General features: G+C 36.0%; 1 protein-coding gene and 1 long non-coding RNA gene across 2 annotated transcripts; both read left to right on the top strand.

Annotated features, from left to right (window-relative positions):
• The first annotated feature begins 2,986 nt into the window (after window positions 1-2,986).
• Window positions 2,987-3,929, top strand: LOC120127744. Its single transcript, XR_005516567.1, has 3 exons — window positions 2,987-3,267; window positions 3,600-3,730; window positions 3,918-3,929. It is a non-coding gene; the product is annotated as an uncharacterized LOC120127744 (long non-coding RNA).
• A 432-nt stretch (window positions 3,930-4,361) lies between these two features.
• LOC120126776 (katanin p80 WD40 repeat-containing subunit B1 homolog KTN80.2-like) lies at window positions 4,362-17,948 on the top strand. The gene is given in 19 exon segments (XM_039144874.1): window positions 4,362-4,505; window positions 4,600-4,702; window positions 9,299-9,375; window positions 9,563-9,637; window positions 9,717-9,860; window positions 9,953-10,010; window positions 10,123-10,164; window positions 11,649-11,777; window positions 15,326-15,470; window positions 15,566-15,803; window positions 16,040-16,286; window positions 16,341-16,437; window positions 16,468-16,720; window positions 17,040-17,114; window positions 17,214-17,246; window positions 17,248-17,327; window positions 17,460-17,576; window positions 17,668-17,736; window positions 17,891-17,948. Coding segments are annotated over 19 exon segments (2,184 nt in total).
• Window positions 17,949-18,149: the final 201 nt, after the last annotated feature.

Below are 18,149 nucleotides of genomic sequence, written 5' to 3'. Positions count from 1 at the left end.
GGAGTTTGTTAGACTGAAAGACATCACCTTAAATTTAAAGTGGTCATGATGAGTCCGAAACTCAGTCTTCAGAATATCTTCTGGTTTGATTCGTATCTGTCAATAGCCTGAACGTAGGTCGATCTTCGAAAAATAAATATCCCCATGTAACTCATCCAACAAATCTTCCACGATAGAAATAGGAAATTTATTCTTGACTGTCAGTGAATTTAGTTCCCTATAATCAAAACAGAATCGTCAAGTGTCGTCATTCTTTTTAACCAATAAACATGGAGACATAAAGGGACTTTTGTTGATTTGTATGATCGAGGAGGACAATATCTCAGTAATATGTTTTTCAACCTCGGCTTTGTGAAGATGGGAAAATCTATAAGGGCGTAAATTTACTGGTTAGGCATCTGACTTCAGTGTGATAGCGTGGTCTTGCTTCCTGATTGGTGGCATTCCTTGAGATTCCTTAAAAACCTCTCGAAACTCGGATTCGATCTCACATGGCACAGTGGATTCTGTAGGTTCGACACATAAATTGTAAATTTTTCTTGTCAATTCACTATCCTTTGCTGCCATTTTCTTAATTATGTATGCTGAGATTGTTTTGATGATGGTTCTGTGTTGATTTCCTTGAATGAGCGCCTCTTGGTCATCTTTAAGAAGTTTCATTGTTTGAAATTCATCTCGATAGGACTATAATGACGCAACCAGTCAATCCCCAGTATCATATCACTGCCTCCTAAATTTAAACTAAAATATCGTGTTGAAATTCATATCCCTGCATTCTCTAAGTTACTTGATTGCTTTTGGTTGTGCTAAATAATTCTTCCTCATTAACAACTGTGATGGCTAAAGGCTGAGTGTGAACTACCTCATCTCCTTTGGCTCATTTAGGGGTTAAAAAACTATGAATGCTCCCACTATCAATCAGAATACTTAGTGGTCTGTCCTAAATAAGTCCTGTTTTTTTAATGTAGTTGCTCCTACAATTTCGTTGAGAGCATGAATTGAAATTTGTAAGGTTCCTTCATCCTGTTCACCATCACCACAGTATTTTATTGTATCGGATGTTCTGAATTTAAAGGAAATCTATCAGCATTCAATTCTTTTTCTTCCTCCATCATGTTCAACTGTTTTTGTTTACACTGATATCAAAGTCCATTAGCTCACTGAGATGACTATCCAGCTCAGTTGCTAGAGCACAAGGTTCTTAACCTTGAGGTCGATCGAGTGTCACGGAGGGCATTTCATAATTCGGAGGTCTTCTACGGAAGCTACTCTCAACCTGGTGTTGGGGGCAGTCTACTATCTTACCTCCCCTTACCCCATTACATATGGGAACAAGGGACAACCATTTCCATTAGGTCACTTATAATCCACCAGTAGTTGTCTAGTAGAACTGGAAGATTGGGTAAATTTATGAGCTGTACCCATAGAAATTGCTTGAAACTTTTGATTGTGACCTGAATTGATAAAAGAATTTGGCTTGAAAATGGTTGTCTTTTCTATTTTCCACCTCTAAGGACAACTCATAGATTTTACCTTTTCTGCTGGCCTCAGCCACCGTCTTAGGTTCACAGATTTTATGTTCGATTTCCTCCTTGAGACCACTCAAAAAGCATGACACGAAGTAGTCCTCCCAAGCTTGGATTAATTTGAAGGATAAAAGGCTGAAGTTCCTCAAATTTGTTTTCATCATCCTCCACTGAAGATGTTTGAGTGTTAAACCAAATCTCAAGTTGAGCATATTTAAAATATTTGGATAAATTTATCATTTTACTCTTATAGTATGGATCATTTAGACTTGATGTCGAAAAGCTATCTCTTAACACATCATATTTAAATTATTCGAAGGTATCCAATTATATGTTTATTCTGTGACACGTTATATGACTCTTAAATTTGTGGCCCCATGTATGAATATCATTCAAGTTAATTTATGTAAATAGGGATGGATTGAAGGAAGCGGGTGGGATAGCACCCTTTAAAATTTTAAAATTATCATATATTTTTTATTAAAAAAATTATTTTTGTCCTCTGAAATTTTATAAATTTGTCCATCCTAAAATTTTAGAGGTTCGTCCCTTGGCATAAAATTATGCTTCTGTTGCTACACGTACAAGTTCCGTTTGGTTCCGGGGAAAGTGACAGATAAAGTTGCAAATGAAGATTTTAACCATATCTTTAACCGTTTTCTATAATGAATTTTGGTAAAAAGACATAGTATATCTCTCATAATTTTAAATTTAAAAAATTAATTTAGGGATCTTAAAAAGTAGCACAAGACACTCGTCTTTTCGGACGAGCCTGATTATTCGAATAGTAGGTACATATATATTTGTAAATTGATCCACGTATTTTAAATAAATTCAACGTCATATTAAATTGATATTTAATGTCCAAACTAATAATTAGGTGGATTAAAACACTTGACTGATTCAATACAATATTTCATACTTTCATAAATTAGTTAGAATATTTTGAAGCTTGAGAGGCAATTTGAAATAAGTTAATTGTACAAAATATTCTCAAACTGCATCTAAATTTTAAATTGATACCTAAATTTTAAAGTATTCTAATTGAATTATCTATCTATTAATATTATTTCAACCAAGTTTCTTATAGATCTAATAATCTATTTAAGTATTAAATATAAATTCGAATCAAACGTAAAACATATTTATAATACATAAATTAAAATATAAATAATTTTTTTATATAAATACTGCATGCACAATTTAGATCTTACATTTAACGTCTGGCTAATGATCAATTTAAGGAAAGGAGAGAAGACGCTCAAGCCTACGCCACGAGTGTCTAGACAGGGGATCCAACCGATACGTCAACTTGCAGAGGACAACGGTGAACCGGGTTTATTAAACTATTGCGACAGCTAAAGGCTAATTTTGGTCAGAAAGACGGTAAAAAAAACTGGGTTCCATCATGTCTACACATGTTATAGTTCTTTTATAGGAATTCAAGTAAATATCTTTTGAATTTTTCCATGTCTTTGTCATCTTATTTTATATTTTTAAAGTCGTTCACGTTATCACCAGAATTTGGTTCCTAGTTTTTCTTGAAATTCTTGGTGGATTTACTTTACAGGAAAAGTAGACAATTTTCTTCTTTTTAAGTTTCTGATTTTTCGCCTGTTTAGTTGAATCTTTGAGGAACAGTTTCGCGCGAACTTCATTGCCATCTGCGGTTCCAGTTTCAGATTCCGATCTCGTTTTGGATTCAGTCTTGCCAAAATGGCGAAGCGTGGATATAAGCTGCGTATCCTTAAGCTTACATTCTCGTTGTTTTTGTTGTTATTGCAATTAAAATACTTAGCTTTCATTTTTTAAGTTCTGAAGTGATTCGCTTTAGCTTATTTTGCATTTTCTATGAATTTCAGCTTAAATTTCTTTCCTTTTTTAGATATTTTTATTATGATTAAAAATTCCATGTTTGCTATTTTAAGCTTATTACAAAGATTTCTTCATTAACAGATAATGCTGGTATGAAACTAATCTCATGTTGAATAGGAAACGTTTGCTTCATTTGTCTAAAAATAAAACTTTGAAGGCTTTTTTTTTTTTTTTGCTTCCATGACAAAATGAATGTAGAGGAATTTGTGGCTCATACAACAAATGTGAATTGTCTAAGTATGGGAAAAAAGACATGTAGGCTTCTTATTACCGGCGGAGATTATCATAAAGTTAATGTTTGGTCAATTGGAAAACCTTCTTGTCTAATGGTAAGTTTTCTATGTTTTCCCTCTTACTTCGATTCTTTCCAAGTTTAGCTTAGGATATGGTATCTCTTACAGGCTAACACTTTTTTTGTTGCTTGAAATCACATTTTGGATTAATAGACGCCAATAAGGGTTAGTTTTTATCTCGAAAATTTATTAAGGGTATGGTAACATACATGTTAATGTGCAGAGCCTATGTGGTCACACTAGTCCGGTGGAATCTTTAGCATTTGACTCGGCAGAAGGCTTGGTGCTTGCTGGATCATCTACTGGTGGGATAATGCTTCGGGATCTGGAAGAAACAAAGAGTGAGTCTTTGATTCCGCCTTAGGAAATGTTAATTGCCTTCTCTATCAGTTAGTTGTTGAACGAAAACAGTGTCATGGTGGGAGCTTTTTAAACATAAAGAACAATGTTGGATAAGTTATTTCACAGCTCGAACTCTTACTTTTGAACTTTCATTTGTTTAAAACATGGAATGTCTGGATCACAGGATTTTATTCCAAACTGAAATTAAGTAAGAATCAACTTGTAAAAAGCTTGATGTTGTTCTTGAAGTGTAGTGATTCGCTGGCTTACCGGACACAGATCTAATTGCACTGCCTTGTTTGGTGAGTTCTTTGCATCTGGTTCCATGGACGCAAATCTAAAGGTTTGGGATATCAGAATGAAGGGACGCATTCATACGTACAAGGGCCATACTAGAGGCGTTAGTATGATTAGATTCTCTCCTGATGGCCGCTGGGTAGTTTCTGGTGGATTGGATAATGTTGTAAAGGTAAATTAGGAACCATACCATTATCTGTGTTGAATGAATCATCAATTCTGTTTATCTAATCATTTCACATTTGTATCCCGTCACTACTGAAAAGGTGTGGGATCTTACTGCTGGAAAACTCTTGAATGAGTTTAAGTTTCATGAAGGCCTTATTCGCACCATAGACTTCCATCCTCTTGAGTTTCTCTTAGCCACAGGTGAGTCTTTTACTTCAGTACGAATCAGTGGGTTTATTATAGTTTCATTTTCCTTTTTTCTGCATTGCGTGTCATTTCATGCTTGATGAAAATTGTTTTTTCAGGTTAAGGTGGGATAAACTTCCTTAACTTGCTGCAATGATCAAATCTTTTTCAGTAAGCTTTTAACTATTAGGTCGGTAAAATGACTTGGCTGTCCATGTCTCATGCATAAATTTTCTGTAAATATATTGAAAATTCAGACTGCAAATTTGTTCCTTTTATCATATTGTATGTGGAATTTGTAAATATTTTTTTTGGAATTGTTTACTATCTTGAAATCTGTTAGGAAAATAAACCGAGTACAAGTAATTTCCCTATAACCAGATTAGTGAGAATGCGAAATAAAAGCGAAAAAATAATACCCGAAAATTGATAACGGAGTTCAGCCAATTGTGCTTACGTCTCCGGGCTGCTGCAGATCTTTTACTAAGAGAGAAAAATTTACAGGTGTTTACAAAACACTCACTACTCACAAGAAAGCTCTCTAGTATAGGAAGAAAGAAATGTTTTGGGATGATTTTGAAGCTAAATGGGTAAGGGTATTTATAGTAGAAACTTAGGGACTAATCTTTGAAAATACCCTAAAGTGCAATGACTAAAGTGAATTGACCCATTCATATTTTCAACAAACATCTACCAAAATTTTACCAAACTTTGAAAAACATTTTTCAAAGAAACATTTTCCAAAGTTGGTTGCCAAACTTTGAAACTTTTAACAATCTCCCACTTGAAGACTGATTTTAATATGTCTTCACACCTCGATCAATGCAACAGCATGTCTGGTCTTGTTATTCTAGCATGCCAACTGAAGCTGAACACAACTTCAGTTTGTCCGTAGTCACCGTCTTTGTCAACATGTCTGCCGGATTTTGAGCTCCACTAATCTTTTCAAGTTTCAAAATCCCATCTTCCAGAAGAGACCGGATAAAATGATATCTCAATTGTATGTTTGAGCCTGCAACGAGCATGTCATCAACGTACAACAATAAAATAATGAAACTATTGTCGAACTTCTTGATGTAGCAACAATGATCTGCTTGGCATCTGGTAAAACCACTGCTACTCATGAAACTATCGAACTTCTTGTACCACTGTCTAGGAGCTTGTTTTAAACCATACAAGCTCTTCTTCAACCTGCATACCAGGTTTTTCTTGCCTGCCTTTATGAAGCCTTCTGGCTGCCTCATATAGATCTCTTCCTCCAAATCACCATGAAGGAAAGCTGTCTTTACATCTAACTGCTCAAGATGTAAATTATCCGCAGCTACAATTTTCAACACCAGTCTGATTGTAGACAGTTTTACGACTGGAGAGAAAATTTCATTGTAGTCAATACCTTCTTTTTGCTGAAAACCTTTGACAACCAATCTTGCTTTGTAGCGTTTTCTCCCATCATGTTCTTCTTTGATCCTGTAAATCCACTTGTTATGGAGCGCTTTCTTGCCTGGTGGTAATTCAACTAATTCTCACGTCTTATTTGACATAAGCGAGTCCATCTCATCTTTCATGGAAGACTCCCACTTGACTGAATCCTCCACCTGCATTGCTTCATCATAGCACTATGGTTCACCATTGTCAGTCAGCAACAAATAGTGCAAGGAAGGCGAATACCGTTGGGTTGGTTTAGGAATTCTGGAGGAGCGTCTCAGTTCTGGTGTGTGTGGTTCTTCTTGAACTGCTTCAGGATTGATCTGAACATCATTTCCATAAATCTCCTCGAACTCAGCAAATTCCTTTGTTTCAGCTTCGGTATTACTTGATTATGCGGTTGACCTATCTTTTTACATCACATTTTCATTGAAAATGACGTCTCTGCTTCTGATGATCTTTCAATTTTCGTAGTCCCAAAACCGGTAACCGAACTCATCACCACCGTAACCAACAAAGACGCATTTGTTGGACTTGGCATCAAGTTTACTTCTTTCAGCAGAGTTTATGTGTACATAAGAAATACAACCAAACACTCTTAAGTGTGAAAGGTTTATTTCTTTCTTGCTCCAAGCTTCCTCTGGTATTCCGCCATCCAAAGGAACTGAGGGCCCATGGTTGATCAGGTAAGCTGCAGTGTTGATAGCTTCAGCCCATAGAAATTTGGGCAATCCGGCATGTATCCTCATGCTTCTGGCACGTTCATTCAGAGTTCTGTTCATGCGCTCTGCTACGCCATTCTGCTGCGGTGTTATGGGAACTGTTGTCTCCATCTTGATCCCATTGTTTGCGCAGAAATCTCTGAAACTACTGTCTCTGTACTCTCCTCCATTGTCGGACCTCAACCGCTTGACTTTCAAACCAGTCTCATTTTCCACCATGGCCTTTCATTTTCTGAAGGTATCAAAGACTTCTGATTTCTTCTTCAGAAAATAAACCCACACCTTCCTTGTTGAATCATCGATGAAGGTGACATAATATAGTGAGCCTGCAAGAGATGGAACAGGGGATGGTCCCCATACATCAGTATGAACCAATTCTAACCTTTATGCCTTGGGAGTCTTGCCAATCTTTGTAAAACTGACTTTCTTTTGTTTTCTAAAGATGCAATCCTCGCATAGTCCGACATCTACATTCTTTAGATCCGGCAGCTTCCCTTTTGACAGAAGTATCTTCATTCCTTTCTCGCTCATATGGCCGAGCCTTTGATGCCATAGGTTTGATTTTCCATCAGCATCTGCTACTGCAATGATATTCTCTAAATTTGAGGTTACATAGAGAGTACCGGTCTTCTTACCACGAGCAATGATGAGTGCTCCTTTGGTAATCTTCCATTCACAGCCTGAAAAAATTGTACTATATCCTTCTCCATCAAGCTGTCCAACAGAAATCAGATTTCTTTTGAGGCCAGGAATATATCTCACTCCTGTCAGCTTCCAGGTGGTCTGGTTTGGAAGCTTTAGTCGGATGTCTCATTTTCCGACGATCTTCAAGGTTTCATCATCAGCTAAATGAACCTTCCCAAAATCACCACTGACATAGTTCTCCATGATTTCTCGGCATGGGGTGGAGTGGAAAGATGCCCCTGAATCCAAGATCCATGATTCAATCGGACTGTTGACGCTTAAAATCATGGCATCACCTGTCTCCTCCGTCATGTTGGCAGATTCCTGTGCGCCGGTATTTTTCTTCGGTGCTCGGCAATCTCTTTTGAAGTGACCCTTCTTGCCGCAATTATAACAGGTAAAATCTTTATTTCCTGTTCTTGATTTGCCCCTTCTGGATTTTGATCTGCCACGATTTGAATTTCTTTCTGAAGTTCTCCCTCTAGACTCCGTGTGCAAGGCTGAGGAGGTTGATGCTTCACCCGATTCTCTTCGTCGAATTTCTTCACTCAATACCAGATCCCGAACATCGTCGAATTTTAATTTGTTGTTTCCCGACGAACTGCTGACTGCTGTAACAGTAGCATTCCAACTGTCTGGTAGAGATGATAAGAGAATTAAAGCTCGAACTTCATCATCGAACTCAATTTCCACTGAACTCAATTGGGTTGTGATTGTGTTGAGTTCATTTAGGTGTTGTGCCACTGATGCCCCTTCCGCCATCCGCAAATTGAATAATCGCCTCATCAAATGAACTTTGTTTGAGGCCGATGGCTTCTCGTACATACTGGAGAGAGCCGCCATAAGACCCGTCGTGGTCTTTTCCTTTGCTATGTTAAAAGAAACATTGCGGGATAACGTCAGTCGGATAACTCCGAGGGCTTGTCTGTCGAGAAGAGCCCAATCTTCATCCTTCATGCCCTCTGGTTGCTTTCCTGAGAGAGGTTGATATAGATTTTTCTGGTACAAAAAATCTTCAATCTGCATCTTCCAAAAGCCAAAGTCCGCACCATCGAACTTTTCAATTTTCACCTTCGTCTGCAGCCATCGCTCCCACTCGAATCTGGCTTCGTTTGGATCGTTTCTGACAATTCTTGTGAATCACCGTGTATTAGAACACCACCGTCGACAAACTCGTATCGCCGACCGAATTTCACTATTCACGAAATTCACTATTCATGTGAATAGTAATGAATAGTAACCTCACAGAAAATTTGACAAAATTCACAACCAAAAGCTCTGATTACCAGTTGTTAGGAAAATAAACCGAGTACAAGTAATTTCCCTATAACCAGATTAGTGAGAATGCGAAATAAAAGCGAAAAAATAATACCCGAAAATTGATAACGGAGTTCAGCCAATTGTGCTTACGTCTCCGGGCTGCTGCAGATCTTTTACTAAGAGAGAAAAATTTACAGGTGTTTACAAAACACTCACTACTCACAAGAAAGCTCTCTAGTATAGGAAGAAAGAAATGTTTTGGGATGATTTTGAAGCTAAATGGGTAAGGGTATTTATAGTAGAAACTTAGGGACTAATTTTTGAAAATACCCTAAAGTGCAATGACTAAAGTGAATTTACCCATTCCTATTTTCAACAAACATCTACCAAAATTTTACCAAACTTTGAAAAACATTTTTCAAAAAAACATTTTCCAAAGTTGGTTGCCAAACTTTGAAACTTTTAACAAAATCAATGTGTTATTGGGAGTATCATAATTGATGGTGACCAAAAATTTCAGGTTCAGCGGACAGAACAGTTAAATTCTGGGATTTAGAAACCTTTGAACTGATTGGATTTGGGTCTACGAGATCTGAGGTATACAAGCTTATTTGTCTCCAAGCTACAAGCGTAGAAGCTTGCACTTCCTTCTTTGTCACAGTCCCCTTTCCAAGTATGAGAAACTTATCCTCTCACTTCAAAGGAAAAGAAAAAAGTAAAAAGAAAGTATCATTATTTATAATAAACCTTTTTCATTGTAATTTTATATGTTCATTCTTTTCAGGCTACTGGGGTTTGCTCAATTGCCTTTCATCCTGATGGGAGAACCTTATTCTGTGGAGCCGATGATGGTTTGAAGGTTTTACGCTCTGTCGTAAAGCCAGTCTGATTCTATCTGAATTAAGCAAAAATCTGATTTTTTATTGTCAAAACTGTAGGTTTATTCGTGGGAGCCAGTAGTTTGTCATGATTCTGTTGATATGGGATAGTCAACACTTGGCGACCTTTGCATCAATGAAAGCAAACTTTTGGGTTGCTCGTATTATCGAAATACTGTTGGAGTTCGGGCAGTAGATGTAGCGGTATTTACAATCTATGTAACACGGGGACGGCATACCAGTCTTGTTTCAAGTACCTAATACGTTCCCGGCACGGGGACGTGCCACGGTGGCAGGATACGGATGAAAAATCTCGGGGACAGTCGATCGGGATATGGGGACGTTTCGAGAACAGTATGTGTTCCCAGGGACAATTTTAGCATTTTGCATTAAAAAAAAATTAAAAAAATAAAATAAAACCTAATTATATCGCTGTGCTTAGCTGTTAGCATTTACGCTTCTCCAGTCCAGTTCTCCTCTTCGCTTACAAAGGAAACTGTGAAGCAAGGTGAAACACCCAAAGTCCCAAACTAAAACAAGGTAAGCAGCTTTCTCAATCGGTGCTTATTTAATTATTTTGGGTTCTAATTTTAGTTTAGTTTGGAGGTGGGGTGAAATCTTATTTTGGAGTTCAAACTCTCCCAATATTTTCACTCTTATCTTTCTAAATTGAAATCCAACAAAAGAGTCATTGAGTTTTTAACCACTCGATTCAACATGTGTTGTTACCTCATCTTTATTTCTTCAACTTTTTGAAATTTTTAGCTAATGATTTAATTTAAAGATAATAGAAGTATATAACAGAATGTACAAACTTGTAGTAACTTTAGATAATAGAACAGAATGTACAAACTATTAGATAATATAACAGAATGTACAAACTATTAAGATAATAGAACATAATGTACAAACTATTAAACAATGACAAAATTTGCTCTCTCAGTCCATTGCATTCCTAATTGTGTTCATCAAAAGAAGGCACGAGAAAGGGAAGCACTTTGAGTTAGGGGGATTGAAAAATATAATGAAAAATTAATTTTAAATTATTTAGTTTAACTATTTATTGTTGTTAAAAATATTTTGGGTTTGGTGCTTCATTACGAGATGAAATTAGAGTTTGGTACAAACAGTTTGGTGTTTCATCAATTAATTATGTTATTAATTTCATTATTTGTTCATTGATTTGTTTCATTCTGCTTTTTGTTTAATGTAAACATATTAATTTAATATAAATATGACATCTCAAAGTGGTAGTGGGACTGGAAGTAATAGTGAGAGTGGATTAATTTCATCGTCCCAAAATGAGAATTTATCTCCATTATGGAATTATGTGACAAAGATAGAAAAGCGAGGGACTGTTGGATGAATTTGGAATTTTCGATGTAACATTTGCGGCGAAACTCGTAATGGAAGCTATACTAGGATAAAGATACATTTGCTTCAAATTGCAGGTGAATGAGTTGTAATTTGCAAAAAGGTAACTACAAATCAAAAACTTGAAATTGTAAGGTTAGTAGAAGAGTGGGAGAATATAAAGAAACAAGGAGTAACCAGAGAAGTTTCTTTGCCCTCTCAATCTTCAGCTGAAATTGAGATTAATTATTTTTCTAAGAAGAGAAAACCTAGCTTGTCACCTCTTGCTAGATCATTCGACATGAATACGAGAGCCCAATTAGATGAAGAAATTGCAAGAATGTTCTATACTAGTGGTTTGCCCTTTAATCTTGCTAGAAATCCTCATTATCATAGGTTTTTCACTTTTGGTGCAACTCACAATATTCCTGGTTATAATAAATTGTGAACCACATTACTCCAACAAGAAAAAATAATGTTGAGAAGCTCTTGCAACCGATTAAATCAACATGGCAAGAAAAAGGTTAACTATTGTGAGTGATGGTTGGAGTGATCCAACAAGAAAGCCTCTCATTAATTTCATGGCTATTTCTGGAAATGGGTCTATGTTTTATAATGCTGTGAATTGTTTTTGTGAAGTCAAAGATAAATTTTTCATTGCTAATTTGATGAAAGAAGTAATTGATGAGGTTAGTCATCAAAATGTGGTGCAGATTATTACTGACAATGCAGCTAATTGCAAGGGGCAGGAGAGATTATTGAGAACATGTATCTTCATATTTATTGGACACCATGTGTTGTCCATACACTTAATCTTGCCTTGAAGAACATTTGTTCAGCAAAAAATATCGAGGGAAATAAGGAAACATATGACTTGTGTCATTGGATTACTAATATTTATGGGGATGTCGTACAAATCAATAATTTCATCATGAACCACAACATGAGATTGGTATTCTTTCAAAGATTTAGTCCTCTTAAGTTACTTTCAGTTGTCGATACTCGTTTTTCTTCGATCATTGTGATGCTTAAGAGGTTTAAGCTCATCAAGCAATGGTCATTAGTGATTAATGGAATTCTTATAGGGAGGATGACATGGTGAAAGCAAACTTTGCGAAAGAAAAGCTTGTGAGTGATGATTGGTGGGATAAAGTAGCTTATATAATTGATTTTACAAAGCACATCTATGACATGATTAGAGTATGTGACTCTGATAAGCCATGTCTTCATTTGGTATATGAGTTATGGGATTCCATGGTTGAGAAAGTGAAGTGTGAAATTTACAAGGAAAAACGTCCTCTTTCAAACTTCAATCTTTTTTATCATGTTGTTTATGGGATTCTTATAGCTCGTTGAACAAAGTGTTATACCCCTCTTCATTGTCTAGTTCATTCACTAAATCCAAGGTACATACATAACTTTGTTAGTTTTGAATTTTATATTTTCAATTCCTAGTTCTTTGATGCTATGTGTAATTTTCTTTTTAATATGTTGAAGGTTTTATAGTGATGGTTGGCTAAGTGAGGATCTTTGTAGAGTTGCTCCTCATAGAGATTGTGAAATATCTCGAGAAAGAATGAAATGTTTTCGTAGGCTATTTCCAAATGATGATGATTATGAAAAAGTCTTGGATGAATTTGCTTGTTTCTCACTTAAGCTCGGACCTTTTGAAGTTTTGATGTCTCTTACAAAGAAATATTGTTCGGATCCGAAAAGTTGGTGGGCTAACTTTGGTGCCGAAATCCCATTGCTCCAATCTTTGGCTTTCAAAGTGCTTGGACAACTTACTTCATCCTCTTGTTGTGAAAGAAATTGGAACACTTATTCTTTTATCCACTCACTTAAGAGGAATAAGTTAAATCTGAGTCACGCCAAAGATTTAGTTTACATCCACTACAATCTCTCGCTTGATGAGATAGATTTAGAGAGTCAGTTAATCTCGGAAGATGTTAACAATGTTTGATTTGAGTTTAATATTTTTCTAGACTTAATATTGTGGTTTGAGTCTTAAGATTTGACACTTTAATATTATGATTTGATTATGAATTTTATTATTCTAGAGTTAATATTATTCTAGAGTAAAATCCATAAACAAACCACAATATTAAAATGTCAAATTTCAAGATTCAAACCACAATATTAACTCTCGACATTTCCCTTGACATTTTTTGCCGAACAAATATTCTTCAAGATTAAGTGTATGGACAACACATGGTGTCCAATAAATATGAGGATACATGCTCTCAATAATTTCTCATGCCCCCTTGCAATTAGCTGCATTGTCAGTAATAATTTGCACCCTATTTTGATGAACAACCTCATCAATCACTTCTTTCATCAAATTAGCAATGAAAAACTTATCTTTGACTTCACCAAAACAATTCACCAAAACAATTCACAGCTTTAAGAAACATAGACCCATTTCCAAAAGTAGCCATGAAATTAATGAGAGGCTTTCTTGTTGGATCACTCCAACCATCACACACAATAGTTAACCCTTTTTCTTGCCATGTTGTTTTGATCGGTTGCAAGAGCTTCTCAACATTATTTTTTTCTCGTTGGAGCAATGTGGTTCGTAATTTATTATAACTAGGGGGAACATAACCAGGAATATTATGAGTTGCAACAAAAGTGAAAACCCTATGATAATGAGGATTTTTAACAAGATTAAAGGCCAAACCACAAGTGTAGAACATTCTTGCAATTTCTTCATCTAATTGGGCTCTCGTATTCATGTCGAATGATCTAGCAAGAGGTGACAAGCTAGGTTTTCTCTTCTTAAAAGAAGAATCAATCTCAATTCCAGCTGAAGATTGAGAGGGAAAAGAAACTTCTCTAGTTAATCCTTGTTTCTTTATATTCTCCCACTCTTCTGCCAACCTTACCATTTCAAGTTTTTGATTTGTAGTTACCTTTTTGCAAATTGCAACTCATTCACTTGAAATTTGAAACAGATGTGTCTTTATCCTAGTATAACTTCCATTACGAGTTTCGCCGCAAATGTTACATCGAAAATTCCAAGTTCCTTCAACAGTCCCTCACTTTTATATCTTTGTCACATAATTCCACAATAGAGATAAATTTTCATTTTGGGACGATGAAATTAACCCACTCCCACTATTACTTCCAGTCCCACTACCACTTTGAGATGCCATATTTATACTAAAATAATCTGTTTACATTAAACAAAAAGCAGAATGAAACAAATCAATGAACACATAATGAAAATGAACTAAATAATTTAACAACATAATTAATTGATGAAGCACCAAACTCTAATTTCATCTCGTAATGAAGCACCAAAACCAACAAATTTTTAACAACAATAAATAGTTAAACTAAATAATTTAAAATTAATTTTTCATTATATTTTTCAATCCCCAAACTCAAAGTGCTTCCCTTTCCCGGGCCTTCTTTTGATGAACACAATTAGGAATGCAATGGAGTGAGAGAGTAAATTTTGTCATTGTTTAATAGTTTGTACATTATGTTCTATTATCTTAATAGTTTGTACATTTTGTTCTATAATCTAAAGTTAATACAAGTTTGTACATTCTGTTATATACTTCTATTATCTTTAAATTAAATCATTAGCTAGAAATTCCAAAAAGTTGAATAAATAAAGATGGGAAACAACACATGTTGAATCGAGTGGTTAAAAACTCAATGACTCTTTTGTTGGATTTCAATTTAGAAAGATAAGAGTGAAAACATTGGGAGAGTTTGAACTCGAAAATAAGATTTCACCCCACCTCCAAACTAAACTAAAATTAGAACCCAAATAATTAAATAAGCACCGTGAGAAAGCTTACCTAGTTTCAGTTTGGGACTTGGTGCTTCACTTGCTTCACGGTTTCCTTTGTAAGCGAAGAGGAGAACTGGACTGGAGAAGCGTAAATGCTAACAGCTAAGCACCCCGATCAGATTAGGTTTTATTTTATTTTTAAAAAAAAAATTAATGCAAACTGTCAAAATTGCCCTGGGGACGCATGCGATAGTCTCATACTGTCCCCGAAACGTCCCCAGATCCCGATCGACCATCTCCAAGATTTTTCATCCATACCCTGCCACCGTGGCACGTCCCCGTGCCGGGGACGTATTGGGTACTTGAAACGGGACTGGTATGCCGTCCCTGTGCTACATAGATTCTACCCACTTTTACTTTGTTGGTATGGTTAATATCCACCATCTTTGTGGAGTTTGAGAGCAACCTTGATTACAAATGTGAAATTAAATTTATTTTCTTAATATAAATTTTTTGTAAAAGTTCTGAATCTATATTTTCTTTGGCATGATGTTCCCACTTTTGTAAAAAGCTGCTGGCAGTAATCCTATTGCCAAACAGAAAGATGGCTCTTTGAATTCACCTAAAAAAGTATCACTCCCAGTGGATGCCTGTGAAATATGTAATCTGGAAACAGAGAAGCCGTGTCCAGGAACAGAAGTTAAATGGACAATCGGGTGAAAAGTCTTTTGTCACACCTAGTGTGGTTCCACAGGAGAAACCTATTGTTAAAGACAAACAATTCTGCAAAAGAATCCATCACCTTTTCAAGGACAAAACCAGGCATGCTGCTCAAACCGGCTCATGTTAGAGGACCATCTGTCAACAAGTTCCAGGTTGAAAAGCTGTCACTTACAGTTGAATTAGGAACTCTCCGCAGTATAAAAAGTGGGTTAGACAGTGAAAAGGATATGAATTCTCAAACTAGGCTTGTATCAGAAGATGGAGCTAGAAAATCCTGTGATGGAAAAGATTCAAACATCAAGAGTGATATAGAGAAATCTGAAAAGGTTTCATCAACACTGTCACCACCTAATCAATAAATCTCTAAGTTCCATTCTACACCATGTTATCATTTTATCCAAGTCAGTTATACTTGTGGTCATACATTTGTACGTTAGAAGTTCATGGTTTGTGATTAGTTTCTTCTTACATCCTGTTAACTCTTCTACGTATAAAATTGGATGTATATTGATCCTTATAAATCTCCGAGACAAAATCAGTCCCTGCCAATGATGTCATCCAGGGCGAAATTCAAATTTCTAGAATGGAATCAACTTCAAGTTGTGAGGGAAGCTTTACTGATATTCAGATTTCTAGAGGGGAAGCAACTCCCACTCCTGATGGGCTCGTTACCGTAGATCAAATTTCTAGAGGAGAATTAACCTTCACCCCTGCTAGGATCATTACCGGAAACCAAACTTCTAGACAGGGATCAACCATTACCCCTGAGAGGATCATTATTGGAAATCAAATTTCTAGAAGGGAACCAAATTTGAAATCTAGTGTCATCAATACTGGAAATCAATTTTCTAGAAGGGAATCAAATTTGGCATCTAGTGGCGCCATTAATGGAAATCGAATTTCTATATCAAAATCAACCTCTTCTTGTAATGTGATCGTTACTGGAAACCAAACCGGAAGGGAATCAACTTCCATTGCAAGCGAGGTCATTTCTAGAAATCAACTTTCGAGAAGGGAAGCAACCTCTGCTAATGATAGAAGTGGACCAAATGTTACAATTACTGATATTCACGTTTCTAGGAGGGGATTTAGTTATGCTACTGATGAGAATGTTACTATCGTTGAAAGCCAAATTACAAAGGGCACATCAATCGCTTCTGATGATGGAAACATAACTGAGAGTCTACTGCAAGCTCATGATATATTCTTAAGCACTCTTAGGTCACGCTTGACAAAATTACAGGTAAACTTAGCTGTCTGTGGATATAATTGGCGGATGCATTATAACTGTTGCTAATGTATTAAATTATTGAAAGATGTGAGGTTGTTTGCAACAAACAATGGATTGCAGAATATTATATCATTATTATGGTTTAGAAATGTGCATTTGAATGTAAAAACCTGTGATGGGTGGCAAATTTAAGTTTAGTAAAAAGAACCAGGGAAAAGGAATCTCCATCATGTTTCAGTATTTTGTTTGCCTCTTACATGCATGTGCGTGTGTATATATATATATTCATTCTTTGATTGGATTTCGGAATTGATTTTTTGGTGAACTATAGGTGGTGCGACAATTTTGGGAAAAGAATGACATTGAAGATGCAATTGGTGCCCTGCGGAAACTGCCAGATTATTCTGTGGGTATTTATGGGAAGATTTCATGTGTTGATTTATTAGTATCTAAAGGCTTGTCATCCATACTCTCTCTTACTTATACTCGGCTACTTTCGGTACAGGTGCAAGCAGATGAAATCGGTGGTCTTATGGAAAAAAATGGAGATTCTCACATTAGATCTGTTTTCTGGCCTCCTTCCTGTGCTTATGGGCTTACTAGATAGTAAAACGGAAAGGTAATTTCACAACGAAGTTCTAGTTCTTGGTATTGTTAGTTATTGTACTCCATCCATTTCTGTCAAAAGTTAACTTTTTCATCCCTTGAAAAATAATCCACATTCCTACTTGTGATGTATATAAATATACAGGCATGTAAATATCTCATTGGATATGCTCCTGAAGCTTGTAGCAGTCTTTGGTCCGATGATACACTCAACTGTTTCAGCCCCACGTGGTGTTGGTGTTGATCTGCATGCTGAGCAAAGGTGCCATTATACCTATTTATGGATATATCTCATCTATTATGAATTCGTCGAAGTCGCTATGAACTAATTGTTTTTGAGCAATTGAACACAGGCGAGAATGCTGCAATCAGTGTTTTATACAGCTGCAAAAGAATCAGAAACTTCTTCCCCCACTCGTAAGGTTAGATGCTTAAACGATTTAGCAACATATCCCATTTCTTAATCACGATAACTCAATATCCATATCCTTCGAGTGATGAAACCTTGAGTCGCCTAATTGCTTCCTTGTTAAGTGAGCAGCCAACATGAGCAAACTTCTTTCTGTGTTGCTACAGGACAGGTGGCGTGATAGCAAGATGTGCTCAAGAATTTATTAATCATGGGTTTTGGTAATAAATGTAATTAATTTGTTTTGTTTTTTGAGTAGGTTTTGAAACATGGGGATTAGAGTTGATTATTATTTTTAATCATAAATGCAGCTATGGAGGGAACTTTCTAAGCAGCAAAAAACCTAGTCTTCCTAGATCTGTCTCATGTTTATATATATATATATATATATATTAAGTGGACATGCTTTAGGTGACTTTAAAACCT

The sequence above is a fragment of the Hibiscus syriacus genome, unplaced genomic scaffold (assembly GCF_006381635.1).
Source record: "Hibiscus syriacus cultivar Baekdansim isolate YM2019G1 unplaced genomic scaffold, ASM638163v2 tig00001478_pilon, whole genome shotgun sequence".
Classification (NCBI taxonomy): domain Eukaryota; kingdom Viridiplantae; phylum Streptophyta; class Magnoliopsida; order Malvales; family Malvaceae; genus Hibiscus; species Hibiscus syriacus.
This window is presented reverse-complemented; position numbering and strand designations above follow the sequence as displayed.